Source organism: Furipterus horrens, unplaced genomic scaffold (assembly GCF_987537825.1).
Source record: "Furipterus horrens unplaced genomic scaffold, mFurHor1.1.pri manual_scaffold_2, whole genome shotgun sequence".
In the NCBI taxonomy this organism is placed as follows: Eukaryota; Metazoa; Chordata; class Mammalia; order Chiroptera; family Furipteridae; genus Furipterus; species Furipterus horrens.
In genome coordinates, this window is record NW_028327172.1 from 5,693,211 (window position 1) to 5,703,417 (window position 10,207).

Genomic DNA, 10,207 nt, shown 5'->3' on the forward strand with positions numbered 1-10,207 from the left:
GAGCTCCAAGCGGGCGTGGCTTCCAAATGCGGGCAAATAAAAATCTGGAGACCCAGCACCGCTGGAGCCGAGCAGCAGGCAAGAGGAGCCACTCAGCAAGCCGCTCAGTTCCTGGGCCGTGGAAGTGGTAAGCCCCTGAGGCAGGGGGAGCCCTGAGAGCCCCTGGGGTCCTGCAGGCCAAGATGGGGCAGATGGAGGGAGGCAGATGTTTGTGCTCCACGTGGTGGGAGAGGGGCAGGGGGCTCGCCACAGGGGGCTGATGTGCAAATCACATCCAGAGACAGTGGCTCACACCGACACCCATCCAGAGAGACACAGGCAGACACAAACCCCCAAGGGCAGGTGCAGGGGAAGACGGCCCCACTCACAGGCCTGCCTCAGCCCGGTCCAATAAGCCACCCCAGCCCTGGCTCCTTCGCCTGGAAGCTGGCGGCATTGAAAGAGCTCCCTCGCCCACCTGCACACCCATCTGTGTTTCAGATGCTCATGGCGGGCCCCCAAACCCTGCTCTTGTGCCTGCTGCTCCTGGCGGTCACTGAAGGCTGGGGTCGGCAGGCGGCCATCCCAGGCTGCCACTTGCACCGTGAGTAACCCCGGGAGTGGAGAGCTGGGTGGGAGCAAAGAGCCAGTGGACTGGATAGAGGGGCAGGCAGCACCCCTGATGGACCCGCACCGAGGGAGCAGGCAACAGAACCTAGGCGAGTCTTTGCAGAGGCTCTGTCTGCCACTCGCCTGTCTCCTCCTAGCCTTCAATGTGACGGTGCGAAGTGACCGCCAAGGCACCTGCCAGGGCTCCCATGTGGCACAGGCTTGTGTGGGCCACTGTGAGTCCAGCGCCTTCCCTTCCCGGTACTCTGTGCTGGCGGCCAGTGGTTATCGACACAACGTTACCTCCGTCTCTCAGTGCTGCACCATCAGTGGCCTGAGGAAGGTGAGGGGCCCAGCGCACGGTGGCTCATCGGGGGCTGGGGCCTGAGGAAGGAGCCTGGGACACAGATCCCTCTCCCACAGGTGAAGGTGCAGCTGCAGTGTGGGGGCGACCGGAGGGAGGAGCTGGAGATCTTCACAGCCAGAGCCTGCCAGTGTGACATGTGTCGCCTCTCACGCTACTAGCCCACCCTTGCCTTGCTTCCCTCCCCTTGGTCAGAGGGACTGAGCTGGGGGACATCCCATGTGTCCTCAGCCTCACTGAGGACAGCAGCGTCAACCCTCTTAAGATTCAGTGACTGTCACCTACTGAGAAGAGGAGAGCCTCTGCCTCTTTCCTTCCTGTCTGGCCTCCTAACCAGTCTTGGACCATCTCACATTCCTTTTTGTCCCCATCCCTTAATAAAGCAAGCAGTCCTCAAGTTTCTGTCTTTATTAAGTCTACCCCCAGCCAGGGGAAGGGGGACAGACCATGGTAACTGACCCCACCTTGTCTCAGGACCTGGAGAAGCTCTTCCGCCTGTGCCCTCTCCCCTCCCCCTGCCCAATAAATAAAAAGGGGACAAGAAAGTACAGGGTGAGGGAGCGGAGGGAAGGAGGATGCCCCAGGCCCAGGACGGCATCTGTGTTGGGGGTGAGCAGGGGGGAATAAATAGACCATGGAGCCCATGGTGGGGTGAGGAAGGACCTCGCACTGGCACGAGGTGGGTATTCGAGGAGCCGAGTCCCATTGCCCTAGGCCGGGAGCAGGGGCTGGGAACCTGCCTGCAGTCTGGAGCCCAGCTTTTCGGGCAGGGAGATCCCTGATGGAGGCTTCCTGGTCCAGCTTGCCCTGGTCAAGTCCTGGCACAAGGGCCTGAGAGTTCTGTTGCCAGGACCACCAGCTCCGCTCCTCCTCTGCCCATGCTGGGCCAGGCAGGGAGCCCTCCAAGCCCACTCTGGCAAGGCCAGGGGCAGGTGTGTGTCTCTCTGGGCCCCTGGGCAGGAGAAGGGGTGGAGGGACTGACAGCTCTGGGTTTAGTTCCTCCCCTTCTACGGGATCTCTAGCTCTGACCCCCACTGGCGGCCACCTGGGGTGTAAGGCGCTGGAGGGGGGCCTCTTTGGGCCCCTGGGTCCCCTGTAACCGGCGTAGCCGTAGCTCCTCCAGACCTTGCCATAGCTCCTGACGCTCCCGGGCCTTCTGCTGCTCCCTGGGGAGAGAGGGTGAGGCAGCTCCCCTCCCTGTGGCCCCGACTCCAGCCCAGCCTCCCTCACCATCACCTCATCTGCAAAGGGACTCTCCGGGAACCTTGCGCTCCTGGAAGAGGTCCCTGAGGACAGATGTAATGGAGCAGGTGGCCTAGCCTGGCTCTGAGAGGCCCTGCTGAAGGGCAGGAAACTCCAGGGAGTCAAGGCTCCGTACCTGGAGGGAGCACCCGGGAGAATGCCTGGACAGTGCAGTGGGGAGTCAGGCACGAACGGGCCGGCCCTGGCCAGGAACTCCGGGAGAGACTTAAGTGATCAGATCAGAAGTGTGGTCATCCTCCTGGGTTCCCTCCAACTGTGAGATGCCGGTTCCTTCCTGCTTTTCTCCCCTCTCCCTCCCTGCCCAGCCCCCCAATACTCACTGCTGCTTTTCCAGCTTGTAGGAGGCTGTGAGCTCATCAAACAGCTTCCCATTCATCTCCATGAAGGTCTTGAGCACGTTGTAGATGAGAGAGACGATGGTTCTTCGCAGGTCAAGGGAGAGGGGTAAGGAGGTGACAGCAACTTCAGTTTGGCTCCACCTCCCTCTACAGCGCACTGCCTGTCCCTGTTCCCCAAAGGCAGCACCCTCTCCCTGCCCCTCCCACCAGCCCTCAGCCGCCTTCCCTCTCTCTCTTGAGCTGGGAGTAACCCCAGGTCTGGTCTGGCTGGCCCTGGGCACTCACTGATTCCAGTGCTCCTTGGAGACTTGGTAGAGGGTCCCAAACACAGCAGGCAGCACAGTGTGGCAGTTGTCCTCAATGAGGCTCAGAATATACTCGTTGTTCCAGAAATACAGAGCCCGCTCTGCAACCTGGGGCAGCGATATGGCAGTGAGCGCCTGGCAGGGGCTTCCCTGCATGTGCACCCCCACCCCAACCCTGGGGCGCCCTGCCCTCCACACACCCCCTCCTTGGGTTCATCTGTCCCTCTGGAGGAAGCAATGTGACAAGGAGGAAAGAACACTGGATCTGGTGTCCAATGCTCAGGGTTGAATCCTGGCTCCACTACACACTGGCCACGTGACCTTGGGCCAGGCATTTAACCTCCTGATCTCAGTTTTCTCATCTGTAAAATGGGGCCAATAATAGCTGCCTCCCCAGGGCTGCTGTAAGAATCAAACGAGGTATGTTAAACTGAAGTACCAGAGTCACTGTGAGGAAGAACTGACTTCCACCAGGTCTGGCTCGTAAGAATGGGAGAAAGTCTGCACACACATGGAGAATACTAGTTACAGCCAGCCTCACGATGTAGGGACTCTGGCTGGGCCCTGAAGTGGGACTCATGAAGTCAAAGGCCACTGGGAAGAGGAGAGAAGTGGTAACAACCCGCGTGGGACACACTGCATCGCAACTTAGCAAGTATGTTTGCACGAAGATCCTCACCACCACCCTCTGAAGAGATCACTCACTGCCGGCCCACGTTACAGATGACGAAACTGAATCACACTCAGAGTGGCCAAGTGATTTGCCTGAGGCCCCTCAGCCAGTGGGAGGCTTGACCCAAGGTCTCCTGACCCTAAGTCCAGTGTCTCCCCATTATCAGACCCAAGGAGGGTCCAGAGGGCAGAGGGAGCTGTGTCAGGTCACCTGGTCACCCTTCCCAGTCCATCCCCAGGCTCCCACCCTCACCAGTCTCCACCCCATACCTGGAAATGGGGGCTGGACACACAGCGAGCCACCTGCTTAAAGAGGGGCTCCTGGATCTTCACAAACTGGGAGGGCTCAATGACATCAAGAATCTCTTCCATCTCCCCCAGAAACATCACCTGAGGGCGGGGCAGGGACACGGGGCAGCAGTTCCATCTCCCCTGACACACTCCCGACCGCCCTCCAGAAGCTCAGCCCCCCCGACCTCCCTCTGGTGGTGGTCATAACCCTTTTCCGTACCTCCTTCTGGGTGCAGGTTTTGGGCCAGTATTTGAGCAGCCCCCGGATCACCTGGGGGAGTGGAGGCAGAAAGGAGTCAGACCTGCAGGGATGGAGACTTGCCTCCCCCCCCCCCCCCGACATACTCACATGCTCTGTCAAGGTGGCATCCTTTTCCAGGAACTGCACCACACAGTATGCCAGCTGGGGGGGCGGGGGGGGGGCGGGGGGAGAAGACGGGTCAGGAGAGGGCTGGGGCAGGACAGCAGACATCTACTCCCATTTACCAGGCACTTACTGACTACCTAAGAAGACCCTAGTTGGGCTGTGGGGACACAACGGTGATCTTACAGGGGTAACATCCAGCAAACTAGGCCTTATATTTTTTACTGAAGATTCTATGATTGAAATCTGTATCTCAGTCTACGGGGATATAGAAGGGGAAGAATTTAATCCCGCCCAGCGCAGGTCAAGAGGGAAGGGGCTGGGAGGGCTTTATAGAGCTGGTGTCTGAGAGCCTTTAAGGGTCATGGGAATTCTCTCAGGTGGATGGAACAGAATTAGCGAAGAAAAGGAAGGTAAGAGAGGATCCCATGAATCGGTGACTTGTGTGGCTGAAGCCAGTGTCGGGTTGACCCAGGTGGCTGTTCTGACTGTCAGTTCTCCGCTGTGCGGGGCCAGGCCTGGGCCTTACCTGGGCGTGAAAGACGGACAGCGACTTCACGGAGTGCAGGGGAATCAGGACCCGAACCAGAAACTGCTTGTGCTCGGTCTTCAGGGGCAGCGCGAAGCCATTGATGATGCTGAGGAGGGGGCAGAAGAGAGGAGGAGGGCTCAGATGACGGGGCCTCAATCCTTCCCCCCAGAATGCTGATGCTCTGGCTGAGGCCCAGGGAGAGTCACCTTCCCAAGATCTCTAGCAGCTCAGCCACACCGTTGAAGTGCTCGAATTCATAGATGAACCTGCGAGAGGAAGAGAAGGAGGCAGAGGGCTCAGAGAGACTGGAGCAGGCCCGGCCCCTCCCAGCCGTCCTGCCTGCCCACCCAACCCTGACGCTAAGCCAGCTCTCTCCCAACCCAGGGGCCGCCATGCTCCCTGCCCAATACCCTAACCAGGGCCCCACTGAGATCCACACCCACCTCCGAATTGCCCTTCGCAGCCCAGCCACTGGGGCCCCTCTGGGTCTCAGCTCCAACCTCTGTTCTATGAACTCATCTCTTCCCCCCAGACCCTAACCCTCTTTACCCGGTCCCCACCCAGTCAGCAGGCACCTCGCCCGCCTCCGTCCCTCTTCATGCCAGTCAACCGAAAGAACGACACTCAGAGCATCTACTCTGTGCTATGTACTTCTCAAAATTATCCTGCGAGCCAGGGCTTATTAGATCCATTAGACAGGGGAAGAAATCGAGCCTCAGTGATTCAATGAAACTTGCCCCAAAGTCAATAAGCAGGGGATCTCCAGGACTCGGAGCTCCTGGAGGACAGGGATTGTCTGTCACCCATTTTTTTTTTAGATTTTATTTATTTATTTTAGAGAGAGGGGACGGGAGGCAGAAAGAGAGGGAGAGAAACATCAATGTGTAAGAGATACATGGATTGGCTGCCTCTCACACGCCCCCAACTGGGGACCTGGCCCACAACCCAGGCATGTGCCCTGGCTGGGAATCGAACCTGTGACCTTTCTGTTTGCAGGCCAGTGCTCAATCCACTGAGCAACACCAGCCAGGGCATGTCTCACCCATTTTGTAGCTAATAACAATAAGAGTGAACGCCTTAGAGTCCCGGGCTTGGTCCAGGCGCTGTACTCAGTGCTTTAGAAAGATCACCTCAGGACATCTTGATGAATGTCGCTGATACAGCTATCACTCCCATTTTAGAGATGAGGAAACTAGGAAAGAGCTTAAATAATTTGCCCAAGAGCACCCAAACTCAAATGCAGGCTGTCTAGCTCCAGAGCCAGGCTCAACTGCAAGGCCAAGCCGGCACCAGTGCTCAACACATGTTTGCAGAAAGAATCTTCCTACAGGTCCTTATGGCTGAGCACAATAAGGGTCAAAAGATTGAGATCCTGAACCCCACCGGACTGATCTAGTCCCTGCGAACCTCTACTTATTTATCTGTAAAATGGAAATAAATACCCTTTCTCTGCTGACCTCACTGGCTTTGAATAATCAAAATCATGTGATATGTTGCCAAGAAAGAACTCAGTAAACCAGAGTTCCACAGGACTGCCCAGCCTGGCAGCCTGTGCCTCAGTCTCCCCCACAGCCCCGCCCCTTCCTCTCCAGTTCTCAGCTGGGCAGGCACCAGGCACCTACCGGAGGAAGATGTGACTGCACTGTTTGCGGATGTAGGCCCGGAGCCCCAGAAACTTGCCGTAGACCCGGTGTAGGATAGTCTTGAGGTACTCACGCTCCCGGGGGTCCTCGCTATCAAATAGTTCTAGGAGCTGTGGGACCCGGGGTCAAGGGTCAGGAGAGAGACCAAGCCCAGGTTGCTCCATCCTATCCCCACTCCCCTCAGTGAACCTGCCCCTGCCCCATGGCACCACCCGGCCTGGGGTCCCCACTTCACCATCAGGACAAACTTCTGATCCACATATCTCTTGGCCACGGAGGGCTGGAAGTCTGGGCTCTCCAAGAAACGCAGGAAAAACTCATATACCAGCTGGGGGAGGGGACAGACAAACAGGTGAGTCTGGGAACAGATTCCCTCACTGAACCTGCCCTATGGCCCTCATCCTCTGTCTTCGGACCTTTTCTGAAACTCGGATCCCTGTCTTCTCCAGCCCTTATACCTGCAGATGTGGCCACGAAGGCTCAAGGTTGGGCTCATCCTCCTCAGGGTCAAATTCAGGGTTCTCACTGGGCGGCAGGGTCCGGAAGATATTCACCGAGATCTGAGGGACAGAGTCAGGGTTCTTTAAGGAAGAGCCCTCGAAGGCAGAAGCCAGGGGAGTCCTTCATCCAGAGGTCTGATGGGGCTCAGCACCTGCCCCAACAAGCAATTTACTCCCTGGCAAGCACATAACTCATGGAAGCCCTGGGCCCGGGACTGGGGCCCCGGCCCCAGGGGTGGACAAGACACATCCTTGCCCTCTGTTGGGTACAGTCCAGTGGGGAAGACAAGATGGAAAGCAGTAAGGTCTACAGGCATTCTAGCCATCAAAAGGGAGACTTCCAACTTGGGCATTGACAGAGGCTTCATGGAAGAAGCAGCACCTGAGCCAGGCCACGGCAATAAGGGACTTGGGGCAGGGGTGAGGGGGTGCACGCCAGGCCTGAGGAGGGCATAACGAAAGTGCAGGGTGGGACAGGCCCAGGCGCTGAGTGACCTACGCGGGCACTGGCTCGGCGCACAGGAGGACAGAGTGCGGAGGGAAGATGTGGGATTGAGGCCGAGCAGGAGGGGATTGGGTTTATTCTCCACACAGGAGCCCACAGGAAGGTCAGTCGTGTCCCTGTGCCCTCCCCGTTCCCCTCCTTGGAGGCTGGGTGACAGGTGCTCACCATGCGGATGATGTCTGGGTAGACAGGCTCAATGAGGACCCCCCGGGTGCTCCCCACACACTCCACCAGCTCGTTGAGCGCTGCCCGCTTCACCTCCTTCCCCTTCAGGTCGGCCACACAGTCCAAGAAGTCAAACATCACCCCACACTGGGCCAGCTTCCGGCTCAGCAGCTCATGCAGCTCAGAGGCCGGCACATCTGGGAAGGAGGGAGGGGCTGAGCCTGGGCGCCAGGGGCCACAGCTCCAGGGAGGGGCGACCTCCTAATCCTTAGGGCAGCCTCCCTTGCCCCAGGCCCCGTGCTCTTGTGCCACTCCCACTCCTTCGGAGAGCAAAGGACTCCTGTCCCACCCGCCATTCCTGTGGGGCAAAGGAGCTTCATCCCTCCCTCCTGACTCAGACTCAGAGGGTGTGATGGCCTGATTTTAAAACAAGGCGACAGACCCTGAATGCCTGGGCTTCCCACAGGTGCCCCCAACAGCCACTGCCTCCCTCTCATAAGTGGCACTCTGTTCTAAGAGCCAGAAGTGGGGTGCAGGATCTCTAGGGTGCCCTCTGGCACAACCAGTCAGGCAGGGGGACTACATGGTGATCACAGGGCGCCACGCTAAACACCTGCTCCAGGACCCTGGCAGCGCCTGGGCTGCTAGTGGCCTCCTGGGACCCAGGCTGTGGCCCCACCCTTGGCCCTGGTCTGCCCCCCAGGGTGGCGCCACCTCCAGATGCCCCACCTCCAAGAATGACAGGCCAGTCAGGCCATGCGTCAGCAGAGAGGACTGGGGGTGGGGGTCAGCTCGGATGGTGGAGTCCCTTGCCTGGAAGGGGCTATCCAAACTCCCTCTGATGGCAGCTGCCAGCTGCTTCTCACTGTCCCCTGCAGCTTGGCTTGCTGTCCCCTGGCAGCCAGCAGCTGGGCTCACCTTTGAGCAGGGGCAGCGGAGTGAGCTCCTGCTGGTTGCTCTGATAGCGGAACTGAGAGGAGCTATGGGAGCGCCGGGGCCGGGCCCTGCGGAGGGAACGGCGGGAGAAGCCATCCACCTTGTCCGGTGGGGGCACAGGCGACAACCCCGGGGAAGAGGGGCTGGTGGGGGTACTCGCAGGGGGCAGCTTCGTCTCCATGACAGCCAGGCAGTGGTCAAGCCTTCAGAGACCCTGGGGTTCCCGCTGGCCCTGGAGGATGCTGAGTGACGGGTGGCTGACTAACTTGGGCCCATCCTGGAGGGGGGGCACAACCACAGTCCTGGCCCCCCCCCAGGGCCTTCGGCAACTGCCCAGGCCTGGGGGGCAGGCAGGGTAGTGAGGAGGATGGCTCAGGCCTCAGGTCCTTCCTGGGGGTCACGAAGAGTCCAGTCAGGGTTCCCACCCTGGCTCTTTGAAAACGGAGTCAGGGCAGAGAGGTCAGGAAGGAAGAGAGAAAGGGAGAGAGACTGTCAGTTTTTCCAGGAAAGACAGCGTGTGGCTGAGCGCTGTGGAGTGCCGAACTCGTCTCTGCCCTCCCACCTTGCCCAGACCCTAAAGAGCGGTGCAGCCCCTTCCATGGAGACATATCCCTCCCTTCTCGCAGACTGAACAGCCCCAGCTCCAAAATACACCTTCTCAGAACAGAGCCCACCTCCCAAGACAGCCCCTACCGAGATGGGGAACCCCGTTCCTCATCGCTGGCCCCTAACAGAATGGGGCCCCCTTTCTGCTCCACTAATCCCGGCAACCGGGGACTTCCCCAAGAACGCGGCCCCTATCCCCGTGTCATCCCCTCCTAAAACCCAGCACCCTCCCCCCATCTCAGCTCCTCCTTCCTCACCCCCCAAATCTCATCGGCCTCCCGGTGGGGGACACTCACTTCTCAGAAGCCCAGACGTTGGGCCCCAGATCCCAGGGGCTGCTAGTGGGGAGGGGGCAGCTGCTCAGAGCTCCTTCACAGCGGTTCCGCTCTGGGTGCTGGGCGGCGACGCTCCTGGGTTCCCCCTCGGGTTCGGGGAGGGGGGTCAGAGCATAGCCCCAGCTCAGCGCCGGGTCGGGGCGCGGGCGCTCAGGGGGCTCGGAGCTGGCCCGGGCAGCGCGCGGACCTCTCCGCAAGTCGTGGGACCGGACCCGGCGCAGCGCGCCGCCGCGGGAGCTCGGGTCTGTGCGCACCGGCACCCGCCGCCCAGCTGCTCAGGATGACATCAAGTCACCTCCCCCCTCCAGGCCCGCACCTCCCCGCGGGCAGAGGGCGGGGGAGGGGGGGCTGCGTCAGGAAGCTCCCGGGGCCGCTGGGAGATGTAGTCTCCGCGCCGCTTAAAGGGGGCTGCCAGACCAAAGGGGGAGCCCCCGTGAGCACCCAGGGCCGAGGATGAGGCAGAGTGGGACGGGGTCCAAATGGTGCTGGGCCCCTAGGTTCTTGGCAGGGAGACCGCACAGGGCGAGAGGAGGACTCCGGAGGTGGCACCAGGAAGCTAGGAGGGATGACAGGACGCTGACAGAGAGGCCCACCACTAGGCCAGGCCCCAAGACTCAGCCTGCCCCATCTGTGCCCCGGCCATTCCACGGCCATGGGAACCCCACCCTCATCCCGGAACGCCAGATCCTTTAGAGTTCCCTTGGAAACCGGCACTGGGCTGGTTAATAGGCTCCGGGGAGCCAGCGCCTGCTGGGAGGGGCGTGGCGCACCCGACGCTGCTGGGAAATGCAGTTCGTCCT

The 10,207-nt window shown here is 60.0% G+C and overlaps 2 protein-coding genes across 3 annotated transcripts; one reads left to right on the plus strand and one right to left on the minus strand.

Annotated features, from left to right (window-relative positions):
* Positions 1-480: 480 nt before the first annotated feature.
* Positions 481-1,315, plus strand: GPHA2 (glycoprotein hormone subunit alpha 2). Its single transcript, XM_090267454.1, has 3 exons — positions 481-583; positions 747-931; positions 1,012-1,315. The coding sequence occupies exons 1-3, from the start codon at positions 481-483 to the stop codon at positions 1,111-1,113; spliced, it is 390 nt and encodes a 129-aa protein (XP_090123580.1). The 3' UTR covers positions 1,114-1,315.
* A 30-nt stretch (positions 1,316-1,345) lies between these two features.
* PPP2R5B (protein phosphatase 2 regulatory subunit B'beta) lies at positions 1,346-9,665 on the minus strand. Of its 2 annotated transcripts, none has more exons than XM_090258971.1 (14): positions 9,369-9,665; positions 8,449-8,534; positions 7,531-7,727; positions 6,819-6,920; positions 6,596-6,688; positions 6,340-6,470; positions 4,924-4,983; positions 4,715-4,823; positions 4,171-4,224; positions 4,042-4,092; positions 3,801-3,920; positions 2,839-2,966; positions 2,536-2,637; positions 1,346-2,118 (listed from the first exon to the last, which is right to left on the minus strand). In XM_090258971.1, exons 3-14 carry the CDS (start codon positions 7,666-7,668, stop codon positions 1,971-1,973), a joined length of 1,236 nt encoding a protein of 411 aa, XP_090115097.1. In that variant the 5' UTR covers positions 7,669-7,727; positions 8,449-8,534; positions 9,369-9,665; the 3' UTR covers positions 1,346-1,970. The 2 variants fall into 2 exon arrangements, with proteins under 2 accessions (XP_090115097.1, XP_090115096.1); XM_090258970.1 differs by having other exon boundaries at positions 8,449-8,898; positions 9,369-9,433.
* Positions 9,666-10,207: the final 542 nt, after the last annotated feature.

Coding starts and splice junctions, on each gene's coding strand:
- GPHA2 (XM_090267454.1), top strand. CDS start 481: ATGCTCATGGCGGGCCCCCAAACCCTGCTCTTGTGCCTGCTGCTCCTG. Junction 584..746: donor CCCAGGCTGCCACTTGCACC/GTGAGTAACCCC, acceptor GTCTCCTCCTAG/CCTTCAATGTGACGGTGCGA. Junction 932..1,011: donor CCATCAGTGGCCTGAGGAAG/GTGAGGGGCCCA, acceptor CCTCTCCCACAG/GTGAAGGTGCAGCTGCAGTG.
- PPP2R5B (XM_090258970.1), bottom strand. CDS start 8,647: ATGGAGACGAAGCTGCCCCCTGCGAGTACCCCCACCAGCCCCTCTTCC. Junction 6,471..6,595: donor ATCAGAAGTTTGTCCTGATG/GTGAAGTGGGGA, acceptor CGGGTCCCACAG/CTCCTAGAACTATTTGATAG. Junction 3,921..4,041: donor AAACCTGCACCCAGAAGGAG/GTACGGAAAAGG, acceptor CCCCGCCCTCAG/GTGATGTTTCTGGGGGAGAT.